Here is a 22494-nt window from a genome sequence, read left to right on the forward strand (position 1 = left end):
ATTCAGTCAAACAGTGCAAACTATGTAGCAGGACTATGGTACTCGCTGCTCATACAAATATCGTCGATACAGAACAGCGAAGATTAGCACCGCTTGACATGTTCATGAGCTTTAGTGGTAGCAATCAGACCCATCAATCATATCAACACCCTCTCCCAACATGGCATACTCGCCCTCACCAACGTCCCCTCTAGCAGGGCGACGATCACCTACTCCTCCAGCACAACCACTTTCGAAGCGAGACAAGAGGAGAAATCAGCATGTGGCCTTGCAGCAGGACTACCAGGCCGAGTTTGACAATGACCGAGAAGGTCACTATCGGCGACAGCTCATAGCCCTTCAGCAGGATATGAACCTGGTAACGCAGGCAGATCCCTACAAGCCAGAGCCATTAGAAGATGCGCCAGAGGACATTGTGCAGCTGGTCGCAAAACAGGCTTCTGGCACGCCATACCAGTCAGAGATGTCCTCGCTTGCTGGGAAATGGTACACCGAGTTTGTGCATGAGGTCAATGATGCGAAGGAAGAGAAGGAGCTGGCTCTGATAGAGCTTCATGTAAGTCGGCGCATGACTCTCTGGGGATGTAGACTGACACTGTCCTAGCAACAGCACGAAGCGAGACTCGAACGACTGAAATACGAATGTGACTACCGCTTACATCTGGCTGCGAAAGAAGCAGAGCACATGAAGAACACCCTGCGAGACCGCCTCATTCAAACCCTCACACACAAGAGGCAGAAACTCATGAAAGAGAAGGAACAGCTCGACATAGCTGACACAAATGCGCTGCTTCTCCACCCAAGCCAGTTCAGTATTACCAATCCTGCGAGTCCTGGTGGTAACCACACTGCAAGGAAGACTCGTCTGACCCGGCACCGGGGTGATCACGACGAAATGACAAATGGCTACTCGGAAGTCGGCAGCAAGAGGAAAAGGAAATTCGGTGCCGATGACGACTATGGCTCTCCTTCAAGAAATGGCAATGGGACACCTGCGGAACGAGCGCGAAACGGCAACATGGCTGTACAGCTAGACAAGGCCTACTCGATAAATCAGCTCTTCACCGAGAAGGAGCTCAACTTGCAGTCACACCAAGCTCAGATAGCGACCCGCCATTTCTTCTCAGCGTCCCAGAAAGAGAACGAGGTGAATGGCAAAGCAAAAGATGATGATGACAACGACGAAGACTCAGATGCTGAAGACAACGACGAAGCTGAAGCAACAGGCATGGAGCGGACAGCCAGTCAGAATGTCCATGTCACAAGATCGACGAGGAACATAGGTGGTATGGCTGGCTTGAGTATACTGGGTGACTTAGCAGAAAAACAGCCTCGCAGACCAACGTTACCATATGCCACATTGCATTCGGCGCAGGGCAAGAACGGCACTTTCCTGCCGCCTGTGAGTCGATTGATGGACGAAGAGGTGGAAGAGGATATGATCAAGCTTGCAGAGGCTAAGAGCCGGAGTCAAGGAGAGGTCGACAAGGACACCATTGAACAGGCCTTGAAGCCCATAACTGGCGCTAGGAGTAATCTGGCGCCCGATTGGCCGGTGTACCTTGATGTGCATTTGGTGAATATTGATCCTAGGCAGGCGGACAAAGCATCATAGCCTATGTTATGAACGATCTCGATATGTCTGGGAAAAGTAATCATCAGCGTATCTAGAGGCATATTGTGACAGCAGCTTGGACATTCCAGTCGCCGGAGTTAAATCAGGCTAATTTGACGTCGGAATAGCTTCATTTTGACAGCCACCCTCACTCTTTCACTTCGACCTTTGTCAGCTGCCTACATTGCATCGAAGCGCACCTTATCGAGCTCATGCACACAGCTTTTACCCACCGGCAATGATTGACATCATATGGTGACATTGCTTAGCTCGTGTTCGACTCCTCCTCCTCCGGTGTCTGATCCCTGTCGAGTCAAGCTTTCAGCCACTAGTCTTGCCCCAAATTCCCCAGATCTGCGGCGTGCCTCACGAGCTCTCCATATTTTTGAGCTTCCTACCATGTTTTTCGATCACCCTCCGCACGCCGGTTGCACTGTAGCTCACTAGTCAAAGATTCGGGTAACCTCAATCAGCTCTCACATTCGAAGTGACAACCAGCGTTCCTGCAGTACCCTGCAACTTCCCAGCCGACCATCTGCAAGCGTGGTTGCGGGTCGAAGCTCCCCTTCGGAGGTTACATAGGAAGTGAAAGTAAGCTCAAAGTTTCTATGACTTCTTTGTGCTTTGCGAAAGTACATAGAGCTCTCTGGTTGCTGCCCTTCAGCTTCGTACCGATATACTACCTCTTTGCCACGATGAAGACTTCTTACTTGACTCCGCTAGCCGTACTGGCAGGCTCTGTGCTTGCTCAGAATGCCACATCTACCTCATCCTCGCCAACGACTGAGTACACCATACAAGCAGAAAACATCACCGCCGTCGTGCTGCCTTATGGAGCACGACTTGTTTCTTGCGTGGTGCCAGATCGCAATGGAGACATGCAAGACGTAGTGGTCGGCTACGACACCGGTGAAGAGTACATTAACGACACAAACACTCAGCATACCTTTTTTGGCGCTGTCGTTGGTAGATATGCGAACAGAATCAAGAACGGCACATTCACCATAGATGGCACTACCTACGAAGTACCAAAGAACGAGCACGATGGTATCAACACCCTGCACGGCGGCAATGTCGGCTATGATCAGCGAAACTGGACAGTGGTGGCATCGAACGACAGCGCAATCTCCATGACACTCCTCGACACCGGCTTTGAGGACTTTCCCGGCACGGTTCTGACAACAGCAACCTTCTCAGTATCGTCCTACCCCAGTGGTCCACGAGGTCAAATGCAACCTCGACTCACAACTCAGCTTGTTTCGGTTGCCCTTGACACCCCGACACCAATTATGCTGTCAAACCATATCTACTGGAATATGAATGCGTTCCAGGCACAAGACATGCTCAACGATACCTATTTCTATATGCCATACTCGGATCGCTACATTCAGACAGATGGCATCCTTATCCCGAACGGTACATTCGGCCTGACCTCTAACGAACCAGGCCTCGACTTCACATCGCCCAAGCTAGTTGGCACAGCCATCGACGAGACCGCGGGGCACGAATACTGCGGAACGAACTGCACGGGTATTGATAATGCGTTCATTGTCGATCGACCAGCCGATGTCAGCAGCACCTCATCTATCCCACTCTTCCACGCATGGTCTGAGACGACAGGTATTCAGATGACAATGTCTTCAAACCAGATCGGCATCCAGATCTTTACCTGCATGTCACAGAATGGCACGACGCCCGTCAAGATGAGCCAGCAAGAGAGAAACCAGGGCGTGGAAGGTGCAACAGATGTCATCAACAAGTATGGCTGCTTTGCTCTTGAGCCGCAGGTCTACATTGATGCCATCAACAATCCGCAGTGGGGTGTGAATGACTATGAGATATTCTCGCCGGACACCGGGCCAAGTGTCAACCGTGCTACGTACGACTTCTCGACTCTTTAGGAAAGGGACGAGTGTCGACTTGACAGATTCGGATGGCATTGTCCTGTGAATGTCGTTGGAGATTGAGGACGATGTTGATCCCATCCAACATGAAGTGACGAGATAGCAGTAGATAATGAAGAGACAGCGCATATGAGGATGTATGCTGAATGAATATCATGATGAAATAAGTCTGCGAATGCAAAAGTACCATTAGGGACCCCAGAGCTATGGAGCCTCAGGCATCAAGGTTACGGTGGGCCGTTGCTATGCAGGCGAAGGGATTTGTTTACATCATTGTTTGCTCCAGAATATCGTATCATGAGGACTGCGCAATCGATACCAGGACAAGTATGTTGAAACAAGCTCTACAGTAGGTCATGAGTGATAAGGATCTACTTGCTAAGAACCTGGCTCGAGTGCCAAATATCACCACCTAAACACTCGGATCACCGCGCGCAAGGACCACAATACCTCACTACTCAACATGGCCTCGTACGAGCGTCAATCGTCGCCAATCCGAGCCGAATATCGAGATCTGAGCTCACCAGATCCGCTAGGCGATTCATCCGGCGACGACGTAGCGACAATGGCTATGACCAGGAGGACAAGCGCAATGGCAGGCAGCAAGCGCCAATCAAGAGCAGCGCATCGCAGGAAGAGTAGTGACTTTGACATACCGATCTCGCCGTCGAAGATGGTCACAGAGCAGAGTTTGAGTCCGTGGAGGATTAAGGTTACGGTTGAAGCTGAGCCTGAGGATGAAGATGAAAATGCAGCAAATACAGCAAGCGGCAGAACACGGACGTTTACGAGGACGATGAAGGTGCCGTTGCGCGATGAGAGTTCACCGACAAAGGCTGCGAAGGGGAGAGGTGGTGCGAGGAAGAGTGTTTCGAGAAGGAGCACGTCTCCCGCGCGAGGCAAGCGAAGCAGGAGGCAGAGTGTTACGGATCTTGGTATTGTTCCGCTTGGAGATGAGGCTGAGGAGGAGACGTGGACTGGGAAGCCAAAGTCGCCGCGGAAGAGGAGAGGGAGCAAGAGTCAAGGAGCGAGGAAGTCTATACCTGCGGCTCGGAAGTCAGGGTCTGGCGCGTTTGAGGTTAGAGAGGACGAGGAGAGCGCCAATGTGGGTCAGGACGAAGCGAGACAGAGTGTTGAGGATGGTTCTCCTGAGCTGAGAGATATTGATCTGAACCAGATTGCTGAGAAATCGAGGTCGAACTCTACGAAGCAGAAGGACGCAGACATCTCGGCAAAGGGCCGGCCAAACAATGCCAGGACCGTGTCGATGAATAGCGCCATGAGCTATCCTACCCCGTCGCCGACCGCCTCTGAGCACGGCAACTCAGATGAGCACGATCAAAATCTAGGAGATGGACCTGAACAGGCAGATGTCGGCCTCGATACTGTGATGGAGAGCGAGGGCTTTACCATGATCGATCTCGAGTCCCTACCCTCTGTGAAGCAGATAAGAAACACCCTTGATCAGCCTACAATACCAGAGGAGACGGAAGAGAACGAGCATAGCACTTCTGGTGACATATCACACGATGTCAGCCAAGCCACTGCGGAAGCACCCTCAATTGCAATCACGAACGATGAAACAGCAGACTCAAGTGATTTGCCCTCTTCACCTCCAGACAGCGCCAGTGGAGGGAAGAAGAAGGCATATTCAATAGCTCATCTTCAACTGCCATCGAGCACGAATGTTCAGCGCCATCGTTTGGTCACACCTATGCCAGTTGATCACAATCCGTACTCGTCACCGAAGCTGCCATCACCACCTCGAGCGCCTGCATCACTTACGAAGGAGCGATCGCCAATTCACTCAGATCAAGCGGTACAAGCAGGGTCTGCATTACATGACGCTGTGACTCCGGAGCAAACTATGCTAAGCCAGCAAGAGGATGTCGAGAATGACCCAAGCAAAGACGAGGAGGCACTCTTCGGCGGCTTCTCGAGCAGTACGATACGTGAGCTCAGAGCTGAATTGAGATTTGGCGAAGAGCTTGGAAAGAAGCAGGCAGAGAAACAATACCAGCCTCTGAAGCCTATCGTGCCGAATCAACCACAGGTATGGCGTGGTGAGACAACTGTACAGCATACGCCTCCTGTCGCTGGTCAGAAGGCACAGAACGTTGGAATCGATAAGACCGCATCGTCCTTGACTCAGGATGGTTTCGCCGACGGGCAAGCACGTTTGCAGCAGAAAATGCAGCATGAGCTTCAACAAGTTGTGGAGCAAGCTAAAGAGAACGAGCCTATGGACATTGAAAGTGATGATGAAGAGCAAGAAGAAGAAGATGATGAAGGCATCGACGACACTATGGGTGACATTTGGCTTGCCCAAGCCAAGCAGCCCTCTTCTAGCCCAAAGGAATCGGAAGAGCAACAGCCAGCCCCAAAAGACACATCTTCGGATCCGCCGAGGAGAAAGCTGATACCCAGCCCCTGGAAACGAGGACAGCAGATAGACGTCTCAGCGGTTTCGGGTGACGAGAGCTTCAGTGGGCTCTTCTGGAAGCAGACAAGCTCAAATACTTCTGGCGCACGATTCGGCGATGCTATTGTTGCTCATCCAGAAAGAGCTAGCAGGACTGTACAGCCTTTTGACCGCCGCAGAAGTGGTGAATTGGACCCGGAGACTCTAACGCCAAGGCCGACACGACGGTTGAGTCCGAGACGGGAAGAGAGCGATGAGGACGAGGACGAGGATGATAGCCAGGACATCGAAGATGAGAACTTTGATGAAGCGAGAGCTGGCTTGCAGTGGCGTAGTGCTGAGGCTGTTATCGAGGAAGAGACAAGTGCATTGGAAGCAGAGCACAACACGCAGTATCACGCAGACGAGCAGGTAGAGCATGAATCTGGTGCAACTCGACTGTATGAGACGAACTTGGAGGATGTACCGGAGCAGGATCTGTCCTCATCGCCACAAATCCAACAGAAGCAGCAACGTTCAGAACAAGATACTGAGCACGACTCTACATATTCGTCCATCTCGGACAGTGGCACTGTCGAGGTATACAGACAACGTACATCGCTATCGCCTTCCAAAGAACGACCGAACACACCACGATCGGCATTGAAAGGAGGAAGAGGAAGCTTTGGCATGGCACTTAACTATGGAGACAGCGACGAAGTCAATGCTAGAAGAGTGATGTGGGCGAAGAGATCGAACTGTGTGAACGAGCACTGGGAAGAGAGCACAAGAAGTGTAAGGTCGACACAAGAGTCATCGTCGCTTGACGAGACGCCGACACCAGTTAGGGAAGCCACACAAGGTATCGAAGCTTCCTTCGAAGTACAGCCGCAGCCGCCACAGCAGGAGCAACCGAAGAGCTGGTTTGGGTGGTTCAAGAAAGATAACGCTGCAGCCACAGCTGAGCAGGTAACTGCGACCGACGTACAAACCAGACAGAAAGTGCGACCCGTGCATGGTCTCGACGGCTCACTCGACGGCTTCGTCAAACCAGACGAGGATGAGCACTCAACCTCAAGCTACGCACCAACATCTCGGCACGACTCAGTCGAGGTTCAACCCATCGAGACACGACACCAAAATCAATCTAGACCTTCCACACAGAAAATGCCAATCAACAACCACGACGGGCACCTCTCCCGCACCTCATCTCCACCAGATCAACCTCCAATCCAACCCAAAACCAAAACCCCATCCTACCTCCTCCCACCCTCCTACCCCTCCGACCCAACACGCGACCCCTCAGTCCCCCTAAGCACATCCGGCCCCTTCACAAACACCCACTTCCGCACCCTAAACATCATCCATCGCAAATCCTCACGTTCACGGTTTCACGCCCCGTCCTACCCGCATGAAATCCGTCCGGCCATTCTGAGTCTAGTAGAAAACAATTGGAAACTCGAAGTTGATGAGAGTGACACTATGGGTGAAGATAGGATATACGTGTTTAGTATTGGGGGGACGGAGGCACGTGTGTTGGAGAGGTTTATGAGGGAGGTGGAATTTGGGTATGCACTAAAGGGCGTGCAGGAGGTTACATGGGCGTGGAGTGTGGAGGAGTTGGCGGAGAAGTTGGGTAGGATTGCGATTGGGGAGATTGTTAGGGAGGAGGAGAGGGCTGTGGAGGGGATTATGAGGAGTGCGAGGAAGGGGAGGTGAGCTATCTATGGACGGGTGGTGCGTACAGATTACAGGATGTTGGGTAAGGTGTTCATGTACGGTAGATATGGCTGGTCAGAGCTGCAGGTCCTCTCATGGCAGTCTCGATGGTTGACTGACGTAGTATGTGAGGTATTTAGAAGGCACCAGACACACTGTACCTACTACACGAAGCATGATTTCTTCGGCAAGGAACGCTAGGTGGAAAGGAGTAAAATACCGTAACTGCGGTTATAACAAATGATCGGAACATCCAGCGAAGTTGTCTCTGACCTCTCATCCCTTCTGTATGCATTATTTGTTTGTCGTATTGCTCTGATGGATTGGTCAAGAGGACGACTGGGTACTGCGGTTGATTCAGTTGAAAGACCGAGACGTTTCCGCATCGGGCTATGAATATGAGATCATGGCTGTTTTGTGGACTATTGGCTGTCGAGTTACAACCGATTGCTTCGATTCGGGATTAAGTGTCACACCCGCTCGGCTGTATCGTGAATGAAGTAGTTGAGTTACCATGTGTGACAGACTCGGCGGGAAACTCCGCTGGAACATAGTGCCAAGACTCGGAAGAGGTATAGAGAGCTTGTCATGCTGGGATCAAGACCATGGTTGCCTTGATACGTACGTGGGTATCTTCGATATCGTAGCACGGGCAAATTGTTTGTCTCCTGCATTCGAGTGTCAGTTGCTTGCTCCATAGACGCTTTCTCTCCTGCTCGCAATTTCGCAGTGGCTAAGCATAGATCGAGGATCCTTCGGGCCTAGCATTTCCACGATGACGCCCGGACATCTCCTCGATCAAACTTTCGTCCACAAAACCAAAACTCACGAATATACTATCCGGTGGACACGATTTGGCAAGACCAACGCACCACCACTCGTCTTCATCCACGGCACACCATGGAGCCATGTCGTGTGGCAGGATCTGGCGTCAAGTCTGTCGTCCCGCTACAGTATCTACCTCTATGACCACCCAGGATTCGGTAATTCACCATCACCCCACCGCCTGGTCGACGCGCCGGACCACGAGAAAATTGATCTAGATCCGTCTCTTGTCCTTCACGCCGAGGCGAGCGCTGCTCTCTTCAAACACTGGGATTTGGGGCGTCCACCCCACGTGGTGGCTCATGATAATGGGGACTGGTGTCGATGCGTCTGCTACTGCAACACGGTATCACCTTCGCGAGTTATGTCTCGTTGATGGCGTGGTCCTTGGCCGCTCCGGGCTGCCGTTCTTCAAGCTCGTTGCTGAGAATGAGGGTGTCTTCGCAGCTGTTCCACCGCATTTGATCGGAGGGTTTGTGCGAAGCTACGTGAAGAACGCGACATATAATGTGCTGTCGAAGGAGGTTGAGGATATGCTGAGTGACCCTTGGCTTGCTAGTGGGAGGCAGGGGCCAGAGAGGTTCTTGCAGGAAATGATTCAGGCTCATTATCGGGATGTGAGTGATGTTGAGACTCAGTATAGTGGTGTTGGAGGTCGACTACCTATCAAAATTGTGTGGGGTATGGAGGATACTTGGATACCTGTTGCGACGGCGGAGAAGCTGAAGAAAGCATTGAACGCGGAGGAAGTGGTATTGATTGAAGAGGCAGGGCATTTGATCCAGTATGACCAGCCGAGTAAGCTTGCGGTTGAGGTAGGACTATGGCTTGGTAAACACGGCAAGAGCGGTGTGTAGCATCACTCTACATGTTGGACCGAGGGGGCTGCGTAGCGATGAGCGAACTTTGTCCACGTTGAAGGATAGACCTAGACCGTGGCCCTCCCCGTAGCTGCTCACTCGTTATGATGGCGCCGTCACAATGGTACATACAGATAGATACCACGCGACGAAAGTTTCAGACTAACGACTTATGCAACCTATAGGTCAATTCGTACGGCAGTCGTCGCTTGTGATACTGCGCCTTCGATGCCGACAAGACTGGTTACCGCAGCTGGTAACACCTGACAGTGTCACGAGAGCCAGGACTCGGTCGGCGAGGCGGTGCGGGAAATAGTTTGCCGGTTTTGCCCTCCTCATGTTTTAGGCATCCTAGGCATGGATAACACTATTTTATGCGCGTACGTTAGTGCCTATAACGCCCGGACTTTAGCGAGCAACCTGGACAGCTGATTTTGCAAAAACCGGCAATCTTTTTCCCGCACCGGCTCGTCGGGTTGACTCGAGCAGTGATTGATCGCTTTTTCGGCTGCTGGCGGACAAATCCAGAGGGTAGATAAGTGCTTAGCAGTTCCCGGATGAAGAATGGGACCGCCTCGAAGCACTCGGAATCTGGGCAGGTCGCGTGGTCATCTCCAGCGTTAGGCTTGGCGTAAACATAGCAGTCAGTCTTCGGTTTTAGCAAGTACAGGATCCTATTCCTATTCAACTACGTACACAGCGCTACGTATGTCTTGCATCAAGGACTCGCGTGCTGTATGCTGTATATCAATGCCCAAGCTGCGTGTACTAGGAGGTGGCTCGGGTCCTCCAACGATCCGCAGATAGCCGCAAGCAGTGGTATATATCAGCACTGATTATAAATTTCAGGTGTGATCGTCGCGATGTCTCGAAAGGGCAAGAATTATGAGAACTCTTCATTGTTAACATGATCGTGCCGGCAATAAGGAACTCGGGAATGGCGAACAGAGACATCAAGCCCTCCATCATGATAGTACAAATACTGTAAGTGCAAGGCCATACCTATACACTACTGCCTCATTTATGGACTCTTCATTTTCTCTGCAAGATCAATCCGCTAGGACATCCCCAGAGAGGAAGTTCATTTGCGCTCTTCGACACATTGAGTCATACTACCCGTAATCGACCATGGCTTCTGCACAAGATCCCACCATGAAGCAATGGACCACAGATTACACCGGTCTTGCCAGCTTGAAGCAAGATACTGTCCCTGTGCCGGACCCTCGCGAGGGTCAAGTACTGATCAAGGTCAATGCTGTGTCATTGAACTTTCGCGACGTAGAAGGTAAGTCCTTGATTGTTCTCCAGCTTGACCCTCCAAATCACGTCTAGGCTTGTATACCAATACTCTCTAGTCTGCATCGGAGATTATGACCATCATGACTCAGTCCCTCCTCCTACAACAGTGGTGCCATGTTCAGACATGGTCGGAACAGTCGTCAAGCTTGGTCCACGAGCTTCAGGTGAGGCTGGCAACGAGTGGGTCGTGGGAGATCGAGTCATGGCCATCTTCAACCTGACCCACCTGACTGGGCAGATTACAGACGAACATCTGCCGTCAGGACTTGGCCTACCGTTACCTGGCGTACTGAGTGAATATTGCTGCTTGCCAGGGTACGGATTGGTGAAGGCCCCGGAGAACCTCAGTGATGAGGAAGGAAGCACTTTACCGATCGCTGCTGTGACTGCGTGGATGGCACTGAATTGGATACGGCCTATCGGACAACCTTTGCAAGGGGCAGACCACATCGTGTTGCTGCAGGGAACAGGTGGTGTCTCAATTGCTGGGCTGCAGATGGCGAAGGCTAGCGGGCTGACTGGTAAGTATTATCAACGCCACGTGCCAGCAAATGCTGATTTCATCGATAGCTATTGTGACATCCTCGTCCGACGAGAAGCTGCAGAGAGCGAAGAAGTTGGGGGCTGATTATACCATCAATTACAGAACGACACCCGAGTGGCACAATGAAGTCATGAAGATTACAGAAGGTAAGGGCGTGGATATTGTCTTCGAACAAGGTGGTCCAGCAACGCTAGCCAAGAGTTTTGCTTGTATCAAGTGGGGAGGCATGATCTCCTCCATTGGTTACCTAAGTGGAAAGCAAGACGAAGCCGACGACAGGATCAACACGAATGTGCTTGCACTGCGACGAAACGTCACATTGAAGGGTATCTGGAATGGACCGAAAGATCGCCTCGAAGAGGCCTTGGAGCTTTATCAGCAAAAGAACATTCATCCAATTGTTGACAGAGTCTTCACGTTCGGTCAGGCGAAGGAGGCTATGGAGTACCTGGCTGCTGGAAGCCATTTTGGGAAGGTCGTCGTGAAAGTCGCATGAGCGGCGGCCAAGTTGGCTGCAGTGTTACCGTTGCGCTCTTGTCCGACCAGCAATTCGGTTTACGCTCTGGTTGTGGCTGCTCGGTGATGCTCTAGGGCAGGTGCACCCTAACATGCTTCGGCGGAGAACGCCGCGCAGAGCCCCGTGAGGACGTCTCTAGGCGACGGATCGATAAGATCATTATCACATCTGAGCTGGACGAGGATAAGTCGCGTCTGGAACTGGGTGATGGTCCGCGAAGGATGTTGCCTCGGATGGTGCTGAGGAGAGTGCGAGCCATGTTATCTGACCTGCATACGGTGCGATCTCGCAGGTCATGCCGTTGACGACATACACCACGGGTCCAGGCGAATTGGGTGATTTTGAGGACAGCATACGAGTTGGACAAGTAGTGGGAGGCAGTAATAATCGCGAAAGTGGTGATGTTGAGTTGTGACCATCTACACAACAATGATGAGCCTCATATAGTGTGGCAATGTGTCTGCAGGTTGCCTCAGCTCGCATTTTGTCTCCTGCTCTTCAGGCGCTGATCAATACCATTCGCACTGCTGAGTTGCCTGCCTCAAAGCTTCAAGCAAGGAATACCATCTCCCACTTCTTGTTGCGCAGCCTCTCCCAGTCACGCTCTTTTACTTCTGTGATCAGGTGTTTTCTCCTACACACAAGGTCATTGTCTCTGTCAACCAACAACAGCTTCAGGGTAAGGTCACCACCGTGGCTCATTCGTAACTTGGCAGCTCCCACCACAATGAACAGTCCATGATCTGGAGGATCAAGGTCTTTGTAGCGCCCCCACAACCCAGCAAATTCCACTTCGTCTTGACTCATGATCACTCGAGGCTCATTGTGGTAATTATCCCAACCACGGCGTTCAATCTTCAGTGTCGCAACACTGGTCCAGAAGCAGAGAAGAGATGGCATGATGTTGCGGCGGGCCACAACAGTTGCAGGAACGTCAGCAGTATCGATAACCTGACGACTTTTGTCCATCCAATTGTGTGTGGCAGCTGGTGGATACCGTATCTGCTGTTGAAGTCCGTCGTAAACTGTTTTATCTGGGGGCGAAGGGGTATCGGCGCGTGTCAGGATGCCACGCTCGTCGAAAGAATAGAATTGTAGTCCGAGCGTCCCGATTGTGATCGAAGGGTGCAGGCTCACCATGCCAATGTTTCCAATCCAGCCTACCCATGACCAGCTGGGGAATGGGCTCGAAATCAGTTGACCTTGGGCATTGATGAATGTGTGAGTACTATCTCTTCTCGCTGCAGGCTCTTGTGGCGTGAAAGCAATTCCATGCTCTAGCTTACTTCTCGGGATGCCCCAGAAGAACTCTTCTGCAGTCACATCTTCAAGTGCTCGTAGGATACCAGATAGTGCGTGTAAGCGGTCAGCTTCTGAAGTGAATGCTCGTGATAGGTATTTCTGGAGAATAGCCAGGTACACCGTAATCCATGATTTGTTTCCGGCCTCAGATATGGAGGTGAGGAGATTGTCCGCGAAACAGTGACGGTAGATCTGTAACTCATCATCACGTTCCCAGAAGCTGCCCTCACACCAGGAGGATTTTCGACACTGCCAATAGATTTGATCTGAGGTAAAGACCAAGCACCGTCTCGAAAGTAATCCTTCCTGAAATGTCCAGCCTCTCGCGCTCCAAGCGCACTTGTCTAAGTAGCCAGAGAAAGAGCCGTGTCCGGGATCTAGCGCCTCGGTGAGCCATGCACCGTTTATGTTCAATGGTTCCTGTATTCGCCGAGGAGACGAGCTTCGGATTCCAGGTAGTCCTTCAGGTGCATTCGCATTTGCGGTGGCGGCATTTACGATTGTAACGATAGCGTGAGAATAGATCTCATCCATGATGGTCAAGAAGGTGGCTTTATCCAATTCATCGTCTTGCACGATACACATCGAATCAACCCAGAGATAACGCTCGCCGAGTGCTGCAGTCACAATCATAGCGTCAGCAATTACCGGAGGAAGCATATCTTCTGTCAATGCTCCTGGCTGCTGATACTGTTTAAGCCTGCTTTTGAGCAATGAGTGCCTTTGAGGTCCACCCCAACAATAGCTCAGTGCTGTCCAGGAGATGTTCCCAGGAAGAACCACTATACACTTATCTTGCACATCAATCAGACGGATCGTGGGGATTGTATGGGCACCAGCTTGTTCGCATGTGATTGCATGCTGTGAAATACACTTATCTTTCCACTGTCCGAGAAGCTGCATGTCCGCCACTTGTGGTCTGATTCTAGCCGTATATGGGGCATGCGATGGCCATATGAGGCCTTGTGTCTGGCTGAGTAGCTTAGTCAGAGATGGTGGAACCTCTTCGCTGTGTTGTAAGTTAAGGAAGTAGTGGAAGTCCTTGCCAATATCTCGCAAGTCAAGATATATGACAACCCGAAGCAGAACCTTCTTGTCATGGTATGCGTCGGCAGACGTCCTTCCATTCTCGAAAGTTGAGATCTGTTGTGGCTCAATCCCTACGTATACCTTTTCGTATTGAGATGTCTCGATAGCGCCCATAGAATCCTGACACCGGCTATTGACGAGAAGCCAAAGCCATGCGCAAACCCAACAACGCTTAGCAGCTTCAGAAACATCGTTAAGGCGATTGCGTAACTTGATGCGCGCCTCGGGAACAGATTGTACTTCCCTTTCGCAAAGGCCGATTATGGGGATATGTTCTTCGATGTGAGGTCGACATTTTTGGCACAACTCGGCGTCGGTGCTGCCACCCACCTCAGCAAGCTATCAGCACTTTGATCGTTGAACAGGCCAAGCCATGTCATAAGGACGGTCATTGTATCACTGACCTTCAATATTGCTTGCCGAAGCTCAGCTGCCATTATGGTTCAGGCACAAAAAACTCTGCAGTGCTCGGGGGCGGAGCATGAGCACAAGGCCGCCTTTCAAGCACCCGGACAACAGCGCGCTAACGCTATCTAAGGACAGAGGAAGGTTTGGCGTCAGGTCAGCTGCCCAGAGGCCTTAGGACCCCACCATAAGGAACAATGGCTCTCAGATCAAGCACGCAAGCACGTTACTATGCCATAGGCAAGCAGCTTCTATGAAATGCGGGCCTCTAAATCACTAGGTACCTATTGACCTGTCGCGCTCTCCCAAGGTGAGAGCATGGACTAGATTGTCATAACGTAGACTACCATGATCCGCTACTTACCATATGCTGGATAGATAAGCCGCCCAAGCACCTCCTTTGCACTGACCCGCTGCACCGTGCCTTGTCGTAAGCAGCACCCACCCTGGACTTGCTCACAGAGCATCTTCACTTGCGCATCGGAGTTGGACCCTCGTGTGCCAATCTCCATGGACCGTTCTTCGCTGTCTCCCCCGTGCTGCTTCCAAATAGAACTCTGGCATTCCCCTCCGTTGGTATCCTGGGACACTCCACCTTGAAGATGCCCTGTGCAGATTCATCGTCGCGCTCGGACAGGGTACAGATAAACTCTGTGCTATCATACTGTGGCCAAAAGGCTGCCGGTGCAGGATAACCGAAACCCATTGGTGGCGGAGCACCGGAGTAGATATGAAAGCGTGAGAGGATAGACGGTTGCTTTGGAGAGCGGGATCGAAGATATGTGTATAGGTTGTCTGCAGCTGCGAATGTGACGTAGGGCTTCACTGGATTGTCTCTGCACTTCACCCCGACCTCGAAGCAGACGGTCAAGTTTCTGAGACGAGGGAAGGTGGCCAGGACATCGAGAACCGGCCACGGCCAGTTACCGTCTCGAGCAACGTCAACGAAGAGATCCTCGAGAAGAGGACACCCGTCACGGATGCTGCGAAGTGACGATGCATCGATAGCGTCCTCGGCCCATTTGCCTTTGTAGTCTTCAACATTGTGCAATCGAAGTTTGCGCAGAGCACTCCCATGTCTGAGCAGGCACTGAAGACCTATACTTTGAAGACTGTCGGCACCAATAGCTTCAAGAGCCGCAGGACACTGTTGATAGAAGCGAGAGATATCATTGGATTGACTTCTCAAGAAGTCAACTTCTTTCAACGATGTCAACTTGGGCATGATCTTGAGCGCAAAATCAACGGACCCTGTCTTCAGGCGCTTGAGATGTGACCAGTCGAACTTCTCTGCCCAGTAATCCATCTCAGAGCTCTTTCCAGGGTAGGCCACCTGAACAAAACCGCTAGAAACTTCTGGTGTCGTCGTAGACTCACGACCCCATGGGTAGCTATACATGGCCAAGTCCTCGAGGGGTGGAATTGCTTCGTCACCTACGAAGCCAAAACCGCAATACTCGCGAGGTGCTCTGTAGACGACGCAGCCTGAGCTTGGCTGGCTGATTGAGAGGCTAAGTGAACGGATGTTTGGCGATGACAGCAAGATGTGCTTGAGTGGTTGCGTTGCTTCGAGACAGTCATTGGAATCGTAGAACGTGATTTGAGCTTCGAGTTTACTGAGGTTGGCATTGCCTTGGAGCTTGTCGAGGTTGCTCTCCTGCACTGATTCGCCATGCGTTGCGTACCCGGGACGTGCGCGTGCGCTGACCTTTGCGTGGAGTCGGACTTGGGGACAGGAGCGGAGCACTTCGAGTACAGTGTCTGGTATGCCATCACCAGCGTGGGCTGTGCGTTGCCAGCTAAGGTATTTCAGACCCATCATTCTTGGTATCAAGGATATGATAGACTTCATGCAGTCGAAATACTGATCAGCGTTTGCGTTGTCTGTGTGCCCATTGATGTATTCCTGGCGATTCTTGAACGTGACCTCACCAGGTTCAACCACGTCCAGAAAGTGGATAGCCGGCAGGAGGTTTTGCTCGTCGATGCATCGTAGGCGGCTATGGGTATTCTGTATCGTGTCTGGGTTGAGTCTCATGGTGAGATGTCTTTGTCGACTGTAGGTGGCTAGGTGATAGAACTCTGAGCTCACTGAAGCTATAGCTTGGAGTGACTTTGGACTGCTGTCTCGAATGAGGTCAAAGACCATTACCAGGATATCGCGTCCGAGGATTACTAGAGAAGGCCGCTCGAGAACATCTGGGACTGATGAGTTGAACTGAATCGTCTTAGACTGTGTGAAGGAGAGTATCTCTCCGCCAGAGGAAGCGTTGGGGACCTCCATCATCTGCACATTACCGTCGACCTCCGTATAGGCGTCTCTACAAAGCGATTCAGGGAACAGGGTGAAGTTATCGCAAAAGAGAACGAATTCGGCTGAAGACGCGCAAGGCAACAGAGGCAAGCCGATGCACGTGACGCGATTAGAATGGTATCAGCAAAGCAATGGGACAAAGCGATGAGACAATACACTTGTGCAAAGAAGTTACCTGAAGGGTCGCCGGCTAGCTGCAGAGAATATTGCGTCACAACGGTATTCCGAATGGCCGAGCTGATGCGAGCGTAGCCACTCAATTCGTTTCGTGCGTTAGCAATTGATCTTGCGCAGTGTTTGATGAAAGGTTGTGTGATGTGAGTTGTCACTGGATGTGAAAGACAGGCAGCAGTGCTGTTGGTTAAAGCATGAAACCTCGGCAGACCTTCCGAATACTAAAACTCTCCTTACAGTTTCTATCCTAACCGTTTCCAGTTGAGCGCCAAGCAAATGGCTGTACAACGATCCGGGACTGCTTTTCATCGAAATACCCTGTGTTGGCGCTTGCACTCGTATATTATGTCTCGATCTCTATTGCTCGACAAGCTGCAGAGCGGCTGCGACTATTAGCAAAAGCCCGAATACTTGGGTCAAGCGAGGTTAGCACCAGGTTGCTGCGATCCACCACAAATAGTGGCCTTAGTATTCTCTCCTTTATTAGCGAAGCCTACTATGAGACGCGTCTCAACCTTCTTCGTACAGCCTCAGGACAAGTCGTTACCGCACACATCTCGCCATACCATTACAACGATGCAGTCTCAATTCGAACTTTGATTTGATTTGTATCATTAATACGCTAGGCCACCATTATGGACTGCCATGCTTTATCCCTGTTATGCTCACCGGCTCTAGAGCGCTCACCAAGAAGTGGATGCGTGCTTCGTTATATCACCTCGTCTTTCTTCGTCTAACATTGTCGTCCTCGCATCAGAACAGGTTCGGGCAAACCGCCCTCGAACCCTCTGGCACCTTATTACAATCCACCTTCTTACCAACGACATCCTTGTAGATACGCTGAACCTCGTTTGGGGGATGTGGTAGCAATGCTGTATTGAAGGTTGCACAGGCACTTGCATCAGGACCGTAGTGGCAATGCCTATTGAAGCATATGTGTCAGCATATCCAGTCACCACCGAAAACTCAACCCCGTACCCGAGAGCAGGAAACATACCAGTCAGTGATTGCGACACCCTTCAGAGGGAGCTCATCCCGCAACTTATCACCGCACTTGCCAGCCTTGTCGAGTCCGTCGTCGGTTTTGCTACCATCGTAGGGTATGACTACAGCGTAAGACCATGTGACGAAGTTGAGTTCGTAGATGCACCAAGGTTCGGTGACCACGTAGTCGGCCGAGAGGTTTGTTGCATTGTCGGCGAGAGTACCAGTGGCGAGGAAGAAGATGTAGAAGAGGAGCATGGACAATTTTCCCAACATCTCGGAGGGTACCATCTTGCTTGATTGTCAGAGAAGTTATGTTTAGAGCTTGTAGACCTTTTCAATTTTGGGTGTAGGTAACCTGATGGTATGAATAGACGGAAGTAGAAAGTGTAAAGAAGTGGTAAGAAGCAAGGCAGTCTTTATATGTATCTTTCGGCTGGCTTAGTGACGACCGACTGATACCCTTGGTGACATCGAGCCGATGGCGATACCACGCCCCAGATACGTAGTGAGCAAATTAGCTTGTATCGGGTCATTGTGTCGATCGCAGTCATTGTTTTCCCACCACAGAAGTAAAACTCGTAAGCGCGAGGCTTCTGGCGTTGTGTCTGCTTGTCAGCGCGATTTGAGCTGACAACAAAGACCTGGTACTTGGAGTCACTACAGCTCGATTACTCAACTCGTTGGCATATTTCAGTTTATCAATTTCCATAGATACGTACCAATATTCCCAGCAAACAATAGGACGCTGCGTTGGAGAAGGAGAAGAGGCATGTCGAGAAGTCTGTATGACATTAGTACGCTTAGAAGCACACAGATAGTTACTTGACAAGCAGTTAGGCAGCAGAGGAAAGGATGGATGTTTACATTAGCAACTAGCTGGGGTAAGACTGAGAGACGCTGTTTGACAGCCTCCGTAAATTCTCAGACAAGGTGGACTCCTATCGCAACTTGTCTGTTGGTCTTTGTTGTCTGCCAACTCTATGACTTGTGAATTCCTTAGGTGAAAGTCGCGCGGCGAACGATCATTCGGAGTAAGCCCCTTTCAGTACGGATTGAAAGAACGACTTAAGACTTCTACCTCGTACAAGTTCCGGATATAACTGCCAGATATTTAGGTAGCCAAGATATTTGGCAAACTCTGGGGTGTTGTCGCCTCGCACACACCATGAGATCCGATACTGTCCAATGTTGAAGTTTGCGGTGTCCATGATATTGTCGGGGTGGTGTGCGCCCTTAGGTGAATCTTCTAGCCTCGTCCGGCATTTCGCGATGATTTCTCGGATTTCCGCCTCACTCACCTGTCTCGGCGAGTTAGTGAGATCTGGTTTGACAGATGGCATTTGTGTCAGCAATGGGATGACCTACATAGTCCTTTATGGGTGTTTCTCCACTGGCCGATGCCATTATATCCCAGATCTGATTCATGCTCAGGACTTCAGTGTAGGCGAACACGTGCTGATTTAGTGTTCGAGGGTCCGAGACGATTTGAGCCACGTAGGTTCCAATATCCGCCATATCTGTCAACGCGAATCTCTGGTCTCCATCACCAACAATTCGATGGTCTATATAGATGGAGTGTTGATGGTCTGTCCTCCCAGATGGTACCTTGGGAACAAAGACCTGATGCCAGCAACCGACATCGATAATAGTGTATGGAAGCCCCGCCCTTTGGATGGCACCCAGGATGTCTAGTTTCTGGTACAGCATCTCAGTCCCGGTTTTTGCAGAGTAAATATCAAGCAGCAGCATACCCTATCTTTGATATCGATCACACCTTTCGGTGCAGGACCAACCCATTCGGAAGGAACAAACCGTTTGACACCAGCTCTTCTCGCCGCTTCAACCCACGGAAGCTGGTGCTCTAGATGCTCCCAGGCAATACAGGAAATCAAGACATCGATGCCCCGAAGCTGAGCCACCAGATTCACTTGCGAATCTGTCAAGTCATAGCCGACGATACGCACACCCTTGCGCTGAAGTTTTTGGTTGACGGGATTATCAATGGAAGACGTCCGCGTGAAAGACGTGATGTCCTACACGATCTGTCAGCAGTTGACTATTATCACCCCTGTACACAAGGACCAAGCGTCATATACAAACTCGGTCTGCGATGTAAGAAATCCGTTAACCACAGATTGACCGGTGTTGCCAGTAGCACCAATTATTCCAACCACGATCGGAACTGGCATATCTACTTTGTGCAACGATGATCTGCAGAAATGCTAGCAATGAATGAAGATACTATAGTGTCAGTGCCTGGACCTTGTCTGTCGATTCTGCTGCTTTAACACTTAAGACTAAGGAAATCTGATCCTGCATCTGATGGTTCTTGAAGAGCACCGATAGTGGTATTACTATGTCCAAGCTGGTGCAAGGATGATGTCTACCTTCTGACGTAACATTCGTGGACGCGGCTATTGGTCATTGGAGGATGGCTAAAGGTAGATGCAGGAAAACACTGGCTCTGTCAAACCTATGGATACCCGTCGCCTCGCCGAGCCACAAACGATATCATTTCAAGTAGAACAACCGCCATAATAGCCCTGCTTAGTACCAACATTCTATAGTGAAGTGCAATACTGCAGGTGGGTCGCCCCTGGAACAAGTAGTATACTGTGCGCTTCAGCCTCGTAGGGCGGGTGGGCGCTCAGTACGGGCGAGTATTATGATACCTTGGTCGGAAATTATTTTTCTATAACCCACGAATGCTTAAATCAATAAATTACTGCCTACGATACCATATAATACTCTGTATATGATAAGATTATAATATAACTAATTAGATATATCGCTCTATATAATTACCGAACTTTCGGGGCGTCTAGACGCTTCGTAGTTACTCGGCGGGCGATGTTGATTTTCTAGGTAAGTAAACCCTTATCTAGGAAATCGAGGAGGATACTAGGTTTAGCTAATTAGTTTTTTTAGATTTTCTATTTATTGTCATAAGCTCTAAATCACCTAAGGTGTAATAAAGGTGGCTCTAGAACAGGTGGTGTGGTTAGTTACTGTAGTAAGTGTTATAGGACACGAATACAGAATAGTATAAATAAACTTCTACTAAACTAGGTTAAACTTGGATTTAAGATTAACTATAGAAGTCAGAGGAGTATCTAACTAACTATAAAATAACTTCGTATATATATCCGTAATACGTAATATTAGAATACTAGTAATATTATAATATTACTATATTCCTAATATCGCTATTTCCTAATTAGGCTTAGCTCCTTTATACGGCCTTCGCGGTGTATCGTATCTTACCTACGCTAAAGCGCGTATTCCCGTAGTTATTAGCCTAATAGCCCTAGCCTACATACGGTGCGTCACATTTATACCTAAATATAAATAAAAGGATAATACTTTTAAGAAGCTTAGTAGCTTAAATCTTTATTACTATCCTAGTAGAACGCGCTTTTAAATAAAGAAAACTATAGAATAATATATAAAAGAACCGTTAATACGTTTATTATCTCTACTCCGAACTACTATTCTTTACTTAAGCTACCTTTATCTAAACCGATCGCCTTTAGGATTCTTTAGATTATTATCTTTCTTACTCTTTAGACTACCCTATTTATCTAGATCTTACTAATTCTTCTCTTATTAAAGTCTATTTACTAGATTATAGCTATATTAAAATCTTATTTTAATAGGTAGTAAGTCTCTAGATCTCTATAAGTAAAGCTTACTATAAAACTTCTACTTCCTAAATTATAGTTCGTCTTTAGACTAATATATAAGTAGTAAAAGATTATTAACTAAATTTTAATTAGAGAGTCGTAGCGGAGTTTTAAGTAAATCGACAAGTATAACTAATTAAGTTAAAGGTAAGATCGATAGTTAAGAAGGTATAAACTATCTACTTAGTAATTTAAATATTATACTAAGTAAGCCTAGTACTATTAAGCTTAATAATTATTTAGAACTAAAGCTACTACTAGCTAATAACGTGTAACTAAAGGAGTTAATTTTAAAATTACTAAAGAGAAAAGCGTTACTCTCTCGGCTTAACCTTTACGATAATAAAGAGCTATTAATAGTAAGTCTTATAAGATCTATAAAGTATATATCTTTAATTATTAACTATTTCTTATTATTAGTAATTCTATCTCGCTCCTATTAAAGCTAATTTAATAGCTTTAAGAGATCTAAGGGAGAAGTAGTTGTTATAGTAACTAGGATATTAGGCGATTAAAAAGCGAAATTCTATTACTATCGCTTATATACGGAGTAGAAAGCTAAAATTATTACTAGTAAATAAGCTCTTTCTTAATCCGTAAGGTATTAAGATTTATTAAAGATATAGTTAAGGTAAAAAGGCGTTTGTATTAGTACCTATTAATAAGCCTCTTTAATATAGTTAAATAACTATAATAATTAATTATTTATATCGTTTTATATTGTATTATACTAGCTATTAGTTAGTAGGTATTTTAAAATTATTTATTAGAGATTAGTAAGGATTTCGAGTTAAATTTATTTACTAAATCGCTATTTAGCTAAATACTTAAGTAACTAGTATTCATAATAAAGTAA

General features: G+C 49.1%; 8 protein-coding genes across 8 annotated transcripts; 5 read left to right on the forward strand and 3 right to left on the reverse strand.

Moving 5' to 3' along the window:
• Window positions 1–160: 160 nt before the first annotated feature.
• Window positions 161–1615, forward strand: PMZ80_006499 (uncharacterized protein; the record flags this gene model as incomplete). The annotated part of the gene is made up of 2 exons (XM_064874912.1): window positions 161–556; window positions 605–1615. 2 exons carry the CDS (start codon window positions 161–163, stop codon window positions 1613–1615), a joined length of 1407 nt encoding a protein of 468 aa, XP_064729312.1.
• A 695-nt stretch (window positions 1616–2310) lies between these two features.
• On the forward strand, window positions 2311–3516 carry PMZ80_006500 (uncharacterized protein; the record flags this gene model as incomplete). Its single annotated transcript, XM_064874913.1, has 1 exon — window positions 2311–3516. The coding sequence occupies one exon, from the start codon at window positions 2311–2313 to the stop codon at window positions 3514–3516; it is 1206 nt and encodes a 401-aa protein (XP_064729313.1).
• A 466-nt stretch (window positions 3517–3982) lies between these two features.
• On the forward strand, window positions 3983–7639 carry PMZ80_006501 (uncharacterized protein; the record flags this gene model as incomplete). Its single annotated transcript, XM_064874914.1, has 1 exon — window positions 3983–7639. One exon carries the CDS (start codon window positions 3983–3985, stop codon window positions 7637–7639), a length of 3657 nt encoding a protein of 1218 aa, XP_064729314.1.
• A 1133-nt stretch (window positions 7640–8772) lies between these two features.
• Window positions 8773–9321, forward strand: PMZ80_006502 (uncharacterized protein; the record flags this gene model as incomplete). The annotated part of the gene is made up of 1 exon (XM_064874915.1): window positions 8773–9321. The coding sequence occupies one exon, from the start codon at window positions 8773–8775 to the stop codon at window positions 9319–9321; it is 549 nt and encodes a 182-aa protein (XP_064729315.1).
• A 1131-nt stretch (window positions 9322–10452) lies between these two features.
• PMZ80_006503 (uncharacterized protein) lies at window positions 10453–11663 on the forward strand (the record flags this gene model as incomplete). The annotated part of the gene is made up of 3 exons (XM_064874916.1): window positions 10453–10609; window positions 10680–11144; window positions 11194–11663. The coding sequence occupies 3 exons, from the start codon at window positions 10453–10455 to the stop codon at window positions 11661–11663; spliced, it is 1092 nt and encodes a 363-aa protein (XP_064729316.1).
• Window positions 11664–12233: 570 nt separating this feature from the next.
• PMZ80_006504 (uncharacterized protein) lies at window positions 12234–14467 on the reverse strand (the record flags this gene model as incomplete). Its single annotated transcript, XM_064874917.1, has 2 exons — window positions 12234–14195; window positions 14462–14467. The coding sequence occupies 2 exons, from the start codon at window positions 14465–14467 to the stop codon at window positions 12234–12236; spliced, it is 1968 nt and encodes a 655-aa protein (XP_064729317.1).
• A 482-nt stretch (window positions 14468–14949) lies between these two features.
• Window positions 14950–18243, reverse strand: PMZ80_006505 (uncharacterized protein; the record flags this gene model as incomplete). Its single annotated transcript, XM_064874918.1, has 3 exons — window positions 14950–16801; window positions 16951–17049; window positions 17966–18243. The coding sequence occupies 3 exons, from the start codon at window positions 18241–18243 to the stop codon at window positions 14950–14952; spliced, it is 2229 nt and encodes a 742-aa protein (XP_064729318.1).
• Window positions 18244–18977: 734 nt separating this feature from the next.
• On the reverse strand, window positions 18978–20144 carry PMZ80_006506 (uncharacterized protein; the record flags this gene model as incomplete). Its single annotated transcript, XM_064874919.1, has 4 exons — window positions 18978–19253; window positions 19321–19650; window positions 19707–19988; window positions 20052–20144. The coding sequence occupies 4 exons, from the start codon at window positions 20142–20144 to the stop codon at window positions 18978–18980; spliced, it is 981 nt and encodes a 326-aa protein (XP_064729319.1).
• Between the last annotated feature and the right edge of the window lie 2350 nt (window positions 20145–22494).

This window comes from Knufia obscura, assembly GCF_036327395.1.
Source record: "Knufia obscura strain CCFEE 5817 isolate CBS 148926 chromosome Unknown scaffold_7, whole genome shotgun sequence".
In the NCBI taxonomy this organism is placed as follows: domain Eukaryota; kingdom Fungi; phylum Ascomycota; class Eurotiomycetes; order Chaetothyriales; family Trichomeriaceae; genus Knufia; species Knufia obscura.